Source organism: Ranitomeya imitator, chromosome 2 (genome assembly GCF_032444005.1).
Source record: "Ranitomeya imitator isolate aRanImi1 chromosome 2, aRanImi1.pri, whole genome shotgun sequence".
In the NCBI taxonomy this organism is placed as follows: Eukaryota; Metazoa; Chordata; class Amphibia; order Anura; family Dendrobatidae; genus Ranitomeya; species Ranitomeya imitator.
In genome coordinates this window covers 672,986,570-673,004,558 of record NC_091283.1, presented here as the reverse complement: position 1 = coordinate 673,004,558, position 17,989 = coordinate 672,986,570, and the positions used below count along the sequence as shown (strand labels likewise).

At 44.4% G+C, this 17,989-nt stretch overlaps 1 protein-coding gene across 4 annotated transcripts in view; it reads right to left on the bottom strand.

Moving 5' to 3' along the window:
- Positions 1 to 17,989, bottom strand: part of MTG1 (mitochondrial ribosome associated GTPase 1) — a 321,942-nt gene that overhangs the window by 7,471 nt on the left and 296,482 nt on the right. For 3 of the 4 annotated variants that reach the window (XM_069753046.1, XM_069753048.1, XM_069753047.1), the window contains one exon: positions 13,961 to 14,073. The exons of the other annotated variant lie outside the window; for it this stretch is intronic. In XM_069753046.1, the coding sequence (XP_069609147.1) occupies positions 13,961 to 14,073 (113 nt within the window). The remainder of the gene's footprint in view (positions 1 to 13,960; positions 14,074 to 17,989) is intronic. 4 annotated transcript variants of the gene reach the window in all.

Below are 17,989 nucleotides of genomic sequence, written 5' to 3'. Positions count from 1 at the left end.
AGCACCCCCCAATGTGAACGTGGAGGAGACTGCATTCCAGAGGGAGGTAAAGAACAGACTGGCATTCTATGGCCCAAACCCTGCAGTAGAGATCATACGAGAGGTGATGGCTGAGGTGCGTACTGATCTGAAGAAAAAGTTGGCCGAGCGGACCAGGATAGAGCTAGCCAAGATGGAGATGGCAGAGCGGACCAAAGTGGAGCCGGCCAAGATGGAGATGGCAGAGCAGAGAGAGGAGAGTCAGCGAGCAGGGGGAGCTCTGGCCTTCGACCAGGTACCTTCAACAGTAAGCCACAAAAAGATCCAGTGTAATGCCTTCCGACAGTTGGGGGAGGTAGAGGAAGACATTGATGGCTTTCTGCAGGACTTTGAGCGGCAGTGTGCTCTTCATCAAGTGAAGCCGGAGGAAAGGGTTCAGATTCTGGCCAGCAAGCTGACAGGCCGGGCAGTGGACGCCTATCGCACGGTACCTGATGAGGACTGTATGGACTATGAGTGGATCAAAGAAGTGATCTTGGCCCGGTATGCGCTGACACCAGAGGCATACCGCCAAAAGTTCCACGGACTCATAAAACGAGTAACCGATACCCACGCTGAATGGGCCTGTAAATTACGGCGGTCACTGCTACAGTGGATACAAGGGAGCCAAGCAACCACTAAGGAGGACGTCCTCCAGCTCTTCTTGTTAGAATGATTCTTTAATGTACTAAACCCCGAGACACAGGAATGGTTTCGGGACAGGCGGCCAACGACTCTTGAGGAAGCCGCTCGTCTGGCCGATGAACATCATGATGCCAGGAGGCCGCAGTTGTTCGGATCAAAGATAGTCACTAGGGGCCCGCCCATGGACCTGGAGGGCCCCAAACCACCGAAGATTGTAGGGGGACCAGCTAGAAACCCGGCCTACCACAGTCCCCCTGGGGCGTGATGCCACACCTGCCGTCAGCTGGGCCACCTGCAAATACAAAGTCCCAACCGAACTCTGCATACCCAGTGGCCAAAGGTGGGAACAGCTACCTTCAGCCAGGCTGCCGTACACTGCTACCAAGGCGAAGCTGACCCGGCATTGGGGGCTACAACTAACCAAGGGGTGGAAGTGATGGAGGATTTGCCTGCAGACGTCTTGCTGGGAAATGACTTGGGGGCCCATGTTGTCTGCATTCTCGGTTGCCCCTCTGGCTGAGACATATCCTGTGACCACCCGGAGACAAGCTCGAGCTGCGGAGGTGGAATCACACTCAGAGGAGTCCCAGGTAAGACATCCCAGCCCTACACGTATTCCCATAGCCAGACATTTCTTGGTCCACCCCAGATGAATTTAAGAGGGAGTTACTTGAGGATCCTTCATTGGAGGGATATCGTGGGAAGGCACAAGAGGGGAAAGGGGTACTGGAAGGGGAACAGTTTATATGGAGGTAGGGACTCCTCTACCGGATCACAGAGCAGCACCACACAGGGACGAGCCCCACTATAAAACGACAGCTGGTAGTTACCAAGAAGTATAGGCAGGAGTTACTGCGAATCTCTCATGACATACCCTTGGCCGGGCACTTCGGCGTCAGTCGCACCAGGCATCGTCTGACACAAAACTTCTTTTGGCCGGGGGTAACCTATGATGTTCATCAATACTGCCATACCTGTGACAGTTGCCAGCGCATTGGCAAGAGGGGGGATTGATGCAAGGCCAAATTACGCCCCCTCCCCATTGTGGAGGAACCATTTAGCCGAGTAGCGGTCGATCTGATAGGGCCGTTAGCCAAACTCAGTCTATCAGGGAAAAGGTATATATTGACAGTGGTAGATTATGCCACACGGTATCCAGAGGCGGTTGCATTACCTAACATACTGGCAGAGACGGTGGTGGCCGCCCTGCTCCAGGTTTTCTCACGGGTTGGATTTCCCCGGGAGATTATCTCGGACCAGGGTACCCAGTTAACAGCAGAGGTGACCAACCAACTGTGGAAGCTGTGTGGCGTAAAGTCCATTAGAAGCGCCCCGTACCACCTGCAAACCAATGGGTTGTGTGAACGCTTTAAAGGGACGATAAAACAGCTCATTGGGACTTTTACCAAAACCTACAGGGACTGGGAGCAATTTTTGCCACACCTCCTGTTTGACTATCGGGAGGTGCCCCAAGAATCCACGGAGTTCTCCCCGTTAGAGCTGGTATACGGGAGATGGGTAAGGGGACCCCTAGACTTAGTGCTAGAACACTGGGAAGGGGAGGGCCTCATAGAAGGGTTACCTATTGTACCCTATGTGCTGGAATTCCAGGACCGCCTACAGGAGCTGACCCAGGCTGTACGTGAGAACATGCAGGAGACCCAGCGGCGCCAGCGCGTATGGTACGATCGGAGGGCCAGAGAGCGCACCTTGGAATTAGGACAGAAGGTCCTGGTGTTAGAGCCCACTAAGCAGAACAAGTTCCAAGCTGCAAGGCAGGGGCCCTACCAGGTAGTGGGGAAAATAGCCGACACCACCTATAATGTCGCCGATTGTGACGACCCCAGGGTTATCCGCATGTTCCATGTGAATATGCTGAAGCCCTACCGGGAGCGCCCTGAAGAGGTAGTGGCCATCTGTGCGCCTGAAGCAGAGGATTTAGCCGGACTTCCCTTGCTGAATGTCTTACGGGAAAGGACTCAGTCTAAAACATGGGACCAGGTAAACTTGGGACCTAGGCCCCTGGGAGAGACAGCAGGCGGAGGAGTTGTTGAGGCAGAGACAGAGGATGTTTTCGGGGAGACCAGCGTACACTCGCCTGGCACAACACAAGGTTGAGACCCAGGATCAGACCCCCCTGCAACAAAACCCCTTCCGCGTCCCTGAGTCTGTACGAGAGGGCATGCGACAAGAGATACAAGAGATGTTGCATTTAGGGGCCATTGAAGAGTCAGATAGTCCCTGGGCATCCCCCGTAGTGTTAGTGCCCAAGAAGGATGGGACTACACGGTTTTGTGTAGACTATCGTAAGCTCAATGAGAAAACAGTGACGGATGCATATCCCATGCCGCATGTGGATGAGTTGTTAGACCGGCTGGCGGGGGCAAAGTATTTGACCACCATCGATCTATGCAAAGGCTACTGGCAGATTCCCCTTAGTCCTGATGCTATTCCCAAGTCGGCATTTGTCACCCCGTTCGGCTTATTCCAGTTTCGAGTTATGCCATTCGGGATGAAGAATGCCCCGGAGACCTTCCAGAGGCTGGTTGACCGGCTTCTGGATGGTCTCCAGGAATATGCTTGTGCCTACCTGGACGACATTGCCATCTACAGTGCGACATGGGAAGAGCATCTAAATCACCTAGAGACAGTATTGGACAGGATCCACCAGGCCGGAATCACCCTGAACCCAAACAAGTGTCACGTGGGCAAAGCAGAAGTTCAGTATTTAGGGCATTGGGTGGGAAGTGGGAAACAGCGACCAGAACCAGCCAAGATTGAGGCCATAGCCAAATGGCCCACCCCACGCACTAAAACCCAGGTCATGGCATTTCTAGGGACAGCGGGGTATTGCAGGAAATTCGTTCCCAATTACAGCAGCGTAGCCAAGCCCCTCACTGATCTGATCCGTAAGAACCAACCCCGCCAGGTAACCTAGACCCAGAGTGTGAGGAAGCCTTCCGCCAACTAAAGGACGCCCTCACCAATACCCCTGTATTGGCCGCACCTGATCCAACTAAACGTTTACTTGTTCACACAGATGCTTCTATGTTTGGATTGGGGGCAGTACTGAGCCAAGTCGGGCCGGACGGCCAAGAACACCCGGTAGCTTACCTGAGTCGGAAACTACTGCCCCGTGAAGGAAGCTATGCGGCCATCGAGAAGGAGTCCCTGGCGGTAGTATGGGCACTCAAAAAGTTGCAACCATATTTGTATGGACGACAGTTTTCCCTCCTAACGGACCATAATTCCCTAGTCTGGCTTAATCGGGTCTCCGGAGACAACGCCAGATTGCTGCGGTGGAGTTTAGCCCTACAACCTCTGGACTTCACCATCTACTACAGACCCGGCAAACAAAACGGTAATGCCGATGGACAAAGTCGACAAACGGAACTCGTACCAAACCCATAAACTTCGGTCATCCCCAAACCGATCTGTTAAGGATCAGACTGTGTATGCCGATCGCGTCGCTGAAAAGAGGAGCCGTGTTACGGAACCACTCAGCACCCAGAATATGTTGTGCAGTTACAGTGGGGCAAAAAAGTATTTAGTCAGTCAGCAATAGTGCAAGTTCCACCACTTAAAAAGATGAGAGGCGTCTGTAATTTACATCATAGGTAGACCTCAACTATGGTAGACAAACTGAGAAAAAAAAATCCAGAAAATCACATTGTCTGTTTTTTTTAACATTTTATTTGCATATTATGGTGGAAAATAAGTATTTGGTCAGAAACAAAATTTCATCTCAATACTTTGTAATATATCCTTTGTTGGCAATGACAGAGGTCAAACGTTTTCTGTAAGTCTTCACAAGGTTGCCACACACTGTTGTTGGTATGTTGCCCCATTCCTCCATGCAGATCTCCTCTAGAGCAGTGTTGTTTTTGGCTTTTCGCTTGGCAACACGGACTTTCAACTCCCTCCAAAGGTTTTCTATAGGGTTGAGATCTGGAGACTGGCTAGGCCACTCCAGGACCTTGAAATGCTTCTTACGAAGCCACTCCTTCGTTGCCCTGGCGGTGTGCTTTGGATCATTGTCATGTTGAAAGACCCAGCCACGTTTCATCTTCAATGCCCTTGCTGATGGAAGGAGGTTTGCACTCAAAATCTCACGATAAATGGCCCCATTCATTCTTTCATGTACCCGGATCAGTCGTCCTGGCCCCTTTGCAGAGAAACAGCCCCAAAGCATGATGTTTCCACCACCATGCTTTACAGTAGGTATGGTGTTTGATGGATGCAACTCAGTATTCTTTTTCCTCCAAACACGACAAGTTGTGTTTCTACCAAACAGTTCCAGTTTGGTTTCATCAGACCATAGGACATTCTCCCAAAACTCCTCTGGATCATCCAAATGCTCTCTAGCAAACTTCAGACGGGCCCGGACATGTACTGGCTTAAGCAGTGGGACACGTCTGGCACTGCAGGATCTGAGTCCATGGTGGCGTAGTGTGTTACTTATGGTAGGCCTTGTTACATTGGTCCCAGCTCTCTGCAGTTCATTCACTAGGTCCCCCCGCGTGATTCTGGGATTTTTGCTCACCGTTCTTGTGATCATTCTGACCCCCCGTGGTGGAATTTTATGTGGAGCCCCAGATCGAGGGAGATTATCAGTGGTCTTGTATGTCTTCCATTTTCTAATTATTGCTCCCACTGTTGATTTTTTCACTCCAAGCTGGTTGGCTATTGCAGATTCAGTCTCCCCAGCCTGGTGCAGGGCTACAATTTTGTTTCTGGTGTCCTTTGACAGCTCTTTGGTCTTCACCATAGTGGAGTTTGGAGTCAGACTGTTTGAGGGTGTGCACAGGTGTCTTTTTATACTGATAACAAGTTTAAACAGGTGCCATTACTACAGGTAATGAGTGGAGGAAAGAGGAGACTCTTAAAGAAGAAGTTACAGGTCTGTGAGAGCCTGAAATCTTGATTGTTTGTTTCTGACCAAATACTTATTTTCCACCATAATATGCAAATAAAATGTTAAAAAAACAGACAATGTGATTTTCTGGATTTTTTTTTCTCAGTTTGTCTCCCATAGTTGAGGTCAACCTATGATCTAAATTACAGACGCCTCTCATCTTTTTAAGTGGTGGAACTTGCACTATTGCTGACTGACTAAATACTTTTTTGCCCCACTGTATATGTATGTATAATAGGTTCCATGTGAGATGCATGTCCCTAATGCATCAGACCACAAGCTGCGCCCCTGGGCAAAGGGGACACGATATTCCCTTTTTGTCCGCCCCCCCCCACCTTTGTAATTCCCACAGTAAATATCGGCAGGCTCCGGCCACCTGCGGCTATTGTAATGTATGTCTGGCCTGCCCTCTGTATCTGTGTGATATATTCTTTGTCCTGTGAGTAAAGTGTTGTCAGACTGGAAATACGTGGAGAAGCAGTGATCTTTTATATGCGCCCATGTAACCAAGGAATTCCAGCCAGTGTCCTTCATTCAGACTCCAGCCAAAGCAGAGTGAACCTCCGGAAACACGGGGTGGTACTGAAAGAGGTACCCCAGATTGGTAGACCCCGTTACACTATCTATCCCATCTATTTCAGATTTTTTCTCATGCCCTCAGACCTATTTGTTGAGTCCAGAATAAAAATATTTGGCTTTCCCATTGACTCGCGTTGGATCTGTTATTCGGTACGAATATACGGACATTAGAAAGAATTTGGGCCGATCTTCCCAAATTCAAAAATTTCACTATTCTATCATCACTAATAAAGACCATCATTTAACCCCTTCACCCCAAGCCTGTTTTCACCCTCATATGAACTATACCAGTCGCTTTCCTTATCTCTGTATCTACTGGTAAGCGTTTCTCTTTTTTTTTTTTTTTCTTTTTCTATTTCCCTATTTACCGTATATACTCGAGTATAAGCCGAGATTTTCAGCCCAAATTTTTGGGCTGAAAGTGCCCCTCTCGGCTTATACTCGAGTCACGGTAGCGGTGGGGTCGGCGGGTGAGGGGGTGAGGGCGCTGAGGTATACTTACCTAGTCCCAGCGATCCTCGCGCTGTCCCTGCCTTCCTCCCCGTCTTCTGTGCTGCAGCTTCTTCCCCTCTTCAGCGGTCACGTGGGACCGCTCATTACAGAAATGAATAGGCGGCTCCACCTCCCATAGGGGTGGAGCCGCCTATTCATTTCTCTAATCAGCGGTGCCGGTGACCGCTGACAGGAAGAGGCTGCAGCACAGAAGACGGGGAGGAAGGCAGGGACAGCGCGAGGATCGCTGGGACTAGGTGAGTATGTAATATTCACCTGTCCACGTTCCAGCCGCCGGGCGCCGCTCCATCTTCCCGACGTCTGCAATCTGACTGTTCAGGTCAGAGGGCGCGATGACGCATATAGTGTGCGCGGCGCCCTCTGCCTGATCAGTCAGTGCAGAGCGACGCCGGAACGAGACGCTGGGAGCTGCAATCAAGAGAGGTGAGTATGTGTTTTTTTTTTTTATTGCAGCAGCAGCGGCCATGGCACAGATTTATGTGCAGCATCTATGGGGCACAATGAACGCTGCAGAGCAATATATGGGGCATCTATGGGACACAATGAACGCTGCAGAGCACTATATGGGGAATCTATGGGGCACAATGAACGCTGCAGAGCACTATATGGGGCATCTGTGCAGCATCTATGGGGCACAATGAACGCTGCAGAGCACTATATGGGGCATCTGTGCAGCATCTATGGGGCACAATGAACGCTGCAGAGCAATATATGGGGCATCTGTGCAGCATCTATGGGGCACATTGAACGCTGCAGAGCAATATATGGGGCATCTGTGCAGCATCTATGGGGCAATATGAACGGTGAAGAGCAATATATGGGGCATCTGTGCAGCATCTATGGGGCAATATGAACGGTGAAGAGCAATATATGGGGCATCTGTGCAGCATCTATGGGGCACAATGAACGCTGCAGAGCACTATATGGGGCATCTGTGCAGCATCTATGGGGCACAATGAATGCTGCAGAGCACTATATGGGGCATCTGTGCAGCATCTATAGGGCAATATGAACGGTGCAGAGCACTATGGGGCATCTGTGCAGCATCTATGGGGCAATATGAACGGTGCAGAGCACTGTATGGGGCACAGATATTGGGCAAAAATGAACGGTGCAGAGCATATATGGGGCACAGATATGGGGCAATATGAACGGTGCAGAGCACTATATGGCACAGCTATGGGGAAATAATGATCTATTTTTATTTTTGAAATTCACCGGTAAATGCTGCATTTCCACCCTAGGCTTATACTCGAGTCAATAAGTTTTCCCAGTTTTTTGTGGCAAAATTAGGGGGGTCGGCTTATACTCGGGTCGGCTTATACTCGAGTATATACGGTAATTAGGAGGATTTATTATATGGAAGCTGTGAGATTTATTTATGAGACTATGAAACACATGAGACACGGATGTTATACGTATCATATGTTTTTTAATATGGTTTATCATCTTTTACGTTGGGAATATCATATAAGGTGACAATTGATGGCAATGATTTATACACTATGTTTTTGTCCATTGTCTGTTATATGTACCATTGACTATTGGATGTCAGTCATGGAAATGTTTATTTTGTGTATTTTTTTGTCTAAACTAACTGTACTTTGCCAAGATATAAGTATTTTGGAGTTTTTTCAAAAACCAATGAGCTTTATAGAATTAGTAATTATGGAATGAAAATCTTTACATTCATAATATATGATCCAGCCTATTGGAGGAATTCGGTATTAATTTGAAGTTTTATTCTGATGTATATCTGCATAAAATGGAAAAAAAAAATTGAGTGCCGGATTTTTTCCTTATTGTATTGAATAGGGGTTGGCATCCCTTCTCTGAGCATCTGATTGGCTGAGGAGTGACGTGATTGACAATTTAAATTGTTTTCACCCTCATGACCAGGCCAAATTTTACAATTCTGACCAGTGTCACTTTATGAGGTAATAACTCTGGAACGTGTCAACAGATCCAACTGATTCTGTTTTTCGATGACATTGAACTTCATGACAGTGGCAATATTTATTTGATGACTTGTTTAATTGTGAAAAAATTTGAATTTTGGTGAAAATTTAGAAAATGTAACAATTTTTGTCCTTAAATCTGAGAGTTATGTCCCACAGAGTTAATAACATTTCCCATATGCCTACTTTACATCAGCACAATTTTTAAAACATTTTTTTTGTTAGGAAGGCATAAGGGATAAAGTTTGACCAGAGATTTCTCAATTTTCTAACAAAATTTACAAAATCATTTTTTTAAGAGATCACATCACATTTGAATTGACTTTGATGGGACTGAGCCAGAAAATACCCAAAAGTGACACCATGCTAAAAACTGCACCCCTCAAGGTGCTCAGAACCACATTCAAGAAGTTGATTAATCCTTCAGGTGCTTCACAAGAATTAATGGAATGTCTAAGGAAAAAATGAGCATTTCACTTTTTTTTTTTTTTACAAAAAATTTACTTGGACCTATTTTTTTAGTTTTTCACTTTTAACAAGTGTACCAGGAGAAAATGGACCCTAAAAGTTGTTGAGCAATTTCTTCTGAGAACACAGATACCCCATATGTGGAGGAACATATTTAGGTGCAGGACAGTGCTTGGAAGGGAAGGAGCACCAATTGACTTTTTGAACGCAAAATTGGCTGGAATTGAGAGCGGACATCATGTCATGTTTGAAGAGCCCCTGAAGTGTCTAAGCAGTGGAAACCCACAGTGACCCCATTTGGGAAACTAGGCCCCAAAAGGAATATATGTAGATATGTGGTGAGCACCGTGAACCCCCAAGTGCCTCACAGAAAATTATAACATTAATTTGAGAAAATTAAAAAAAAACAAACACTTTTTTCCACAAAATTATCTTATTGCCACAATGTTTTAATTTTCACAAGGGTAACAGGAGAAATTGTAAAACAACTTTCAGGGTCCATTTTCTCTTGAGTACGCTAACACCCTATTATTTGGAGGTAAACCACTGGTTGGGTGCACGTCAGGTTTCCGAAGGGAAGGAGTGATATTTTAGAATGCAGACTGATGGGATGGTCTGCGGGCGCCATGTTGCAATTGCAGAGCCACTGATATGCCTAAACAGTGGAAATCCCCGGCAAATGACCCCATTTTTGAAACTAGACCCCCCCATAGAATTTATTTAGATATCTGGTGAGCACTGTGATCCCCCAAGTGCCTCACAGAAAATTAAAATGTCGAGTTGTGAAAATAAAAAAAATCACATTTTTTTCCACAAACATGATCTTTTAGCCACAATTTTTTTTTTTTACAATGGTAGCAGGAGAAAATGTTCCCTAAAAGTTGTTTTGTTCAATTTTTCCTGAGTACACAGATACCCCATACGTGGAGGAAAACCATTGTTTGGGTGCATGTCAGGGCTCAGAAGGGAAGGGAGTAACGTTTTGGAATGCAGATTTTGATGGAATGGTCTGCAGGTACCATGTAACATTTGCAAAGCCCCTGCTGTGCCTAAACAGTGGAAATCTCCCACAATTGACCCCATTTTGGAAATTACACCCCTGAAGGAATTTATCTAGAGGCATAGTTTTATAGCAATGATTTTAATGCTTTTTGGTGTATGAATTTATAATGTGGATTTATGTGTAACATAGTAACATAGTAACATAGTAACATAGTTAGTAAGGCCGAAAAAAGACATTTGTCCATCCAGTTCAGCCTATATTCCATCATAATAAATACCCAGATCTACGTCCTTCTACAGAACCTAATAATTGTATGATACAATATTGTTCTGCTCCAGGAAGACATCCAGGCCTCTCTTGAACCCCTCGACTGAGTTCGCCATCACCACCTCCTCAGGCAAGCAATTCCAGATTCTCACAGATGTGCGGAGTACATCAGATTATAAAAGTGTGTTGTGTCAGTCAACAGGGCAAAAATAAATGTTATTAATTTGTTTAAAAATACAAAAAAGCGCACTAATAATTCAATTGGGAGTGGGGGGGGAGACAAGAGGGGGGGACTGGGACAGCGATTGGAGAGTTGCTGCTACTGTGATCACAGATAGCTCACACAGCAGCCAGCACATAGCACAGGAGATAGATCACAGGAGGATCTCGGCACAGAACGCACATATCGAAGGGGGGATTGCACTTGCCACCAACTGCTCTGCACACGAACTCTGAGGTAAAGATGCATGCAGAGCGGGGATCCCCATTTTAAATTAACCCCTTTGGTGCGGATTGGCTGAACAATAGCTTCGGGCCAATCAGTGCCAAAAGGGTTAATCAGGCAGGGTGACATTGCGATCACCCCACCCATTGTGATGGCTGTGATTGGTACTGTGTCACACAGCAGCAATCACAGCATGTCAAATTTTTTTTTGGTTTTTCAACTTTATTGAAACATTGCTGTGATTGACTGATCAATTCTGACCAGGCAATCACAGCAATAACCAACGCGATGGGGCAGTACAGACACCGGGGTGCGACGTGCAGGGATGTTCTGCTGTCAGAGACAGCAGTTACCTTAACCTGGTCACCGCGGTGCCGTATATATGATCCTCAAAAAGGGCTCCTCAAGATATTAAACAGGCCATGGAATGTTTAGTTCAAAACGTATAAATTTATAAGATGTATAATTATGTGCTTAATTCTAAAACTCTGGGCAAAACCGTCAATGAAAAAGACCTGGGTGTATGGGTGGATGACAAACTTAAATTCAGTGGCCAGTGTCAGGCAGCTGCTACAAAGGCAAATAAAATAATGGGATGCATTAAAAGAGGCATAGATGCTCATGAGGAGAACATAATTTTACCTCTATACAAGTCACTAGTTCGACCACACTTAGAATACTGTGCACAGTTCTGGTCTCCGGTGTTTAAGAAAGACATAGCTGAACTGGAGCGGGTGCAGAGAAGAGCGACCAAGGTTATTAGAGGACTGGGGGGTCTGCAATACCAAGATAGGTTATTACACTTGGGGCTATTTAGTTTGGAAAAACGAAGACTAAGGGGTGATCTTATTTTAATGTATAAATATATGAGGGGACAGTACAAAGACCTTTCTGATGATCTTTTTAATCATAGACCTGAAACAGGGACAAGGGGGCATCCTCTGCGGTTGGAGGAAAAAAGGTTTAAGCATAATAACAGACGCGGATTCTTTACTGTAAGAGCAGTGAGACTATGGAACTCTCTGCCGTATGATGTTGTAATGAGTGATTCATTACTTAAATTTAAGAGGGGACTGGATACCTTTCTGGAAAAGTATAATGTTACAGGGTATATACACTAGATTCCTTGATAGGGCGTTGATCCAGGGAACTAGTCTGATTGCCGTATGTGGAGTCGGGAAGGAATTTTTTTCCCCAATGTGGAGCTTACTCTTTGCACATGGGGTTTTTTTGCCTTCCTCTGGATCAACATGTTAGGTTAGGCTATGGGTTGAACTAGATGGACATATAGTCTTCCTTCAACCTTAATAACTATGTAATAACTATGTAACTATGAATAAAAAAATTCATATTTTTAACATCCATAATTTCATAAATATGCAAGTACCTCCAATCCAATTATTTGGTCACATGTGCCTTATGCAAGAGCCTAAGTGCTGACATACAGATAATAAATATTGAGGTAAGCCGCCCATAGCTTATTCCATATCTGTTGTCAAGCTAATTTATAGGCGATATGTCAGATAAATTGTCCAAGGCAAACACAATCATGTACTAAAGTGCCAATGTGCATACAAATATATATGACTAGCTGCAGTGGTACACATATAATTATTAACAATCAATAATACTAGTGTATAAATAATTCATTTTGTTGTGCTCAGACCTGAGGAGAAAGCTCCTAAACAGCTGCCCTAGTAATGCAATGTTAGCGGATTAAGCTAAACTAGAATACAAATATCCGAACATATTTACCTCTGCAAGCACATGTAAAACCAAGAGAAACCCCCTCTGGTTGGTTGTAATTTATTTTTTTCTCTGCATCGTCAAAACGACGCATGCGGAGGCATCCGCATTACCTGCGTGCCTAATGTTAAAGATAGGTACGCAGGCCATATGCGGACATAGTCGGAGCTGAGCGGCGGTGGTGCGGCCATGGGCGGGGCTTCACGGAGGAAGTCCACAGCTCAGCAAAATGCTAGTGTGAAACTAACCTTAATTGAGTAAGGTTGCATACCTGTCCCTGCTGCAATCCGGTGCAAATCCTGCTTGCTGTACTCTGGTGCAGATCCTGTCTGCTGCACTCTGGTGCGAACTCTGCCAGCTGCTCCCTCAAGTCTGTCCTCTGGGTCCAGCTGCTGCGCGTCCATTGGTCTGTCTTGGAGTGGCACCTGGCGTTCATTGGGAGCCAAGTCTAACCTCACCATCAGAGGCTCTAGTCTATTCGCTTAGTCATGCCCCTACAGGCTTTCCATGGTCCGTGGCTCAGTGGCTTCACAAACCACGTCCGTGACACAAAAATACATTTTTTTCCAGGTTATTCAGCTAGAGGAAAAAAAATCAATTTGAAAACAGCGCCCGCCGAGCCTCGCAGTAGTTGCTATCGGTGTCTGCTGCTGGTCCAATAGCTGCTACTTCATATGCGCTGCTGGAGAATTAGAAAAAAATTCTTCCTCCAAGATGGCACTGTCGATGCATCCGCAGTAGCAGGTATAGAATCACAGCAGCAGACACCGATAGCAGCTACTGCACAGGTGCCATTTTCAAATAGTTTTTTTTTTTTTAGCTGAATAACCTGAAAAAAAAATTATTATTAGTACACAAAACATGTGATTTCGTTGCAGAGCAGGTGCCACATCTGGCACCTGCATGCAGAAGGGTTTTGCTTTTTTTAAATATATACAGATATTCATTATGCAAACTAGGGGGCAGGTGACTGAGGGATCAGTGACGATTCAGCAGTCTGCATTATGAATATCCAATCAGAGCACCATATACCCCAGCCCCGCCTTAGGGCACGAGAATCTCTTGACACAAAACTGAAAATAAAGATTAAAAATCAGGCACAAGATGGATTTCATCAACCAAGGTGTCATTGTAATCAGTATATCGGCGCCGACCTGACACTGTGTGTAGGTTACTGTGCACAATCCTGCTGACAAGTTCCCTTAAAATGACAGAAAATTACAGTATGTATATAAAAACTGATGTTAAAAACGTATTGCATACACATATTACATGGATGCTAGGAGATAAAAATCACATTATACTCATGACACTCGTCCTACTTTTCTGGATCAACATGGGACCGATTTTTTTATACACTAGTGTGACTCCAGCCCAACAAATGTTGTATGTTCAATACCTACCAATGCCAGTTATGGCTTTCACCCTCTGTGTCTTTCCTAGCTTAAGAGCAATCTTTTTCAGCAGGGTCTCTATATTTGAGCAGGGTCCATCAAGCTCATATTGTTCCACATATCTGAGAAAGTAATAATATTCACACATTACATCAACAATTGCAACAACTCAATTGCAAATTTAAAGGGACACTGTCACCTGAATTTGGAGGGAACAATCTTCAGCCATGGAGGCGGGGTTTTTGGGTTTTTGATTCACCCTTTCCTTACCCGCAGGCTGCATGCTGGCTGCAATATTGGATTGAAGTTCATTCTCTGTCCTCCGTAGTACATGCCTGCACAAGGAAATCTTGCCTAGCGCAGGCGTGTACTATGGAGGACAGAGAATGAACTTCAATCCAATATTGCAGCCAGCATGCAGCCAGCGGGTAAGGAAAGGGTGAATCAAAAACCCAAAAACCCCGCCTCCATGGCTGAAGATTGTTCCCTCCAAATTCAGGTGACAGTGTCCCTTTAAACTCTTTCAAAGGCGAAAAACAACACAAATGAGATTATTACATGTGAATTATTCCAAACAAACATCAAACTTCAAAAACACCAATAAAATCATTAAAATGCATCAAAAAGATCATTAAGAACTTTGTTTTGTTATCATTAATGAATAAAAATAATACAAATGGAAGTGAGATTCAAAGTATGAAAGGTCAATTAGCACAATACAGAAATACATCTTCACATTCAAATAGAATTTATCTCTGTTATTATCTTTTACTTTTTACCAATGTGTATGCGTGAAACATCTAATATGGTGTCTTACCATGGACTCTGGTAAGAGGCCATCAGTATGAACATGCGCACTGAAACCCGGACAATCAATTGCACCACCGAAGGCATCTGTTGCGGTGCATGAAGGTCTGTGAAATCACAGAGAATTTCTACAGGATATGAGTGTATGGTTTTGAAGGCAAGAAATGGTTAAATGTCAATGAAACAGGTTCCAGTTCGTATGCGCTACCCAGATGGTGTACATCAGACAATTTATGGCCACTTTATGCAATCCAGCAAGACAGGATGTGCATAATTGCATGTCTTAAAAAAAAAACTCATGCTTATGCAAAACGCACATTCGGCCATTTGTCGGAATTAGCACTTGCACTTTATTATGAATAAGCATGTTAATTTTCTATGAAACTGTGGAATGAAGTTCATTAGTGATGCTGAGATGCATTGTCGGGTATACTTTATTTCAGCTTTGCATATAGACATTATGTGAACTCACATAGGTGCACTCATAATCATGCTGTTGGTGTATTCGTATAAGTAAACTTAATGCTAAATGACATAGCAAGCTTTAGCTTTATACATGAAGGTTCCACTCTAGACAATGACCATTAGGCTATGTGCACACATTGCGGATTAGCCTTAGGAATTTCTTGTGCGGATTCTGCCTCTCCCTGCATAAAACGCAGCTGCGGATTTGTTGCGCTTTTTGTGCGTTATTTTTTTTGCGGATTTGCTGCGTTTTTTACCCCTGCGGATTTCTATAATGGAATAGGTACATGAAACGCTGCAGATCCGCAAAAAAAGAAGTGACATGCTACTTCTTTTAAACCGCAGCGTTTCCGCAGCGGATTTTCCGCAACATGTGCACAGCTTTTTCTTTGTCATTGATTTACATTGTACTGTAAATCAATTGCGGATCTACAGCGTTTCTGCACCCCAAAAAACACTGCGGATCCGCAGAGAATGTGCAACGTGTGCACATAGCCTTAGAAATTACACAAATCCATAAAAATAGAAAAATTTCAGTTTCATTAAAATTCCACTAAAATCTTACATGCATAGGGTAAGGATGACACCGGGGACGCAACTCCACTGCCTCCAATCATCAGGACAATTACACAGTTCATAGAAATTATAATCACTGCCTTTGGTATAAATAATATTACCACAAGTGAAACAATTAACAGTTGGTGCAGTAGATTCTAAGAAAATCAACACATTTGGCATTCATGTAGTATATTCGCTCATCACTACTAGTTTCCAAAATGTCATCACTTGTGGGGGGTTTCCAGTGTTTAGGCACATCAGGGGCTCTCCAAACATGACATGGCATCCGATCTCAATTACAGCCATTTCTGCAATGAAAAAGTCAAAGGATGTTCCTTCCCTTCCGAGCTCTCCTGTGCACCCAAACAGTGCTTTACCTCCACATTTGAGGTATCGGCGTATTCAGAAGAAATTGCACAACAAATTTGTGGTTCACTTTCCCTTTTTACATTTGTGAAAATAAAAAAAAACTGGTTCTGAATAAAAAGGTTTGTGAAAAAGATAAATGTTGATTTTTTTCCATCCACATTGCTTCAGTTCCTGTGAAGCACGTAAAGGGTTAATTAACTTCTTGAATGTGGTTTTGAGCACCTTGAGGGGAGCAGTTTTTAGTATGGTGTCCCCTTTGGGTATATTCTGTCATATACACCCCTCAAAGTGACTTCAAATGTGATGTGGTCTGTAAAAAAAAAAAAAAAAATGGTGTAAAAATGAGAAATCGCTGGTCAACTTTTAACCCTTATAACTTCCTAACAAAAAAAAATTATTTCCAAAATTGTGCTGATGTAAAGTAGACATGTGGGAAATGTTATTTATTAAGAATTTTTTGTGACACACACTACGGTTTAAAAGTTTAGGGTCACCCAGACAATTGTGTTTTCCATGAAAACTCATACTATTATTATTCAAACGAGTTGCCAAATGAATTGAAAATCTAGTCTAGACACTGACAAGATTCGAAAAAGATTTTCATTTGAAAAAAATTTTCTCATTGAAACTGCTTTCGTCAAAGAATGCTCCCTTTGAAGCAATTACAGCATTGCAGACCTTTGGCATTCTAGCAGTTAATTTGCTGAGGTAATCTGGAGAAATTTCACCCCATGCTTCCAGAAGCCCCTCCCACAAGTTTGGTTTGGATTCAAGCTGCTCCCACAACAGCTCAATGGGGTTGAGATCTGGTGACTGCACTGACAACTCCATTACAGATAGACTACCAGCTGCCTGCTTCTTCCCTTAATAGTTCTTGCATAATTTGGAGGTGTGCTTTGAGTCATTGTCCTGTTGTTGAAATGGATGAAATTGTCTCCAATCAAGTGCTGTCCAAAGGGCATGGCATGGCGATGCAAACTGGAGTGATAGCCTTACTTACTCAATTTCCCTTTTACCTTGCTTTACCAGCACCAAAGCAACCCAGACCATTACATTACCTCCACCATGCTTGACAGATGGTGCCAGGCACTCTTCCAGGATCTTTTCAGTTGTTCTGCGTCTCACAAAGGTTCTTCTGTGTGATCCAAACACCTCAAACGTGGATTCCTCTGTCCATAACACTTTTTTCAATCTTCCTCTGTTTAATGTCTGTGTTCTTTTGCCCATATTAATCTTTACCTTTTATTATCTAGTCTCAGATATGGCTTTTTCTTTGCTACTCTGCCCTGAAGGCCAGCATCACTGCGTCGTCTCTTCACTGTAGACGTTGACAATGGGGTTTTGTGTGTTCTATTTAATGACCCTGCCAGTTGAGGACCTGTGAGGCGTCGATGTCTCAAACTACAGACTCTAATGTACTTGTCTTGTTACTCAGTTGTATAGTAGGGCCACCCACTTCTCTTTCTACTCTGGTTAGAGCCTGTTTGTGCTCTCCTCTGAAGGGAGTAGTACACACCATTGTAGGAAATCTTCAGTTTATCGGCAATTTCTTGCATGGAATAGCCTTCATTTCTAAGAAGAATAGACTGTCGAGTTTCACATGAAAGTTCTTTTTTTCTGGCCATTTTGAGAGTTTAATGGAACCACCAAATGTAATGCTCCAGATTCTCAACTAGCTCAAAAGGAAGGTCAGATTTATAGATTCTCTAATCAGCCAAACTGTTTTCAGTTGTGCTAACATACTTGCACAAGGGTTTTCAAAAGTATTCTAACCATCCTTCTTACACAGTTAGTAAACACAAAGTACCATAATAACACTGGAGTGATGGTTGTTGGAAA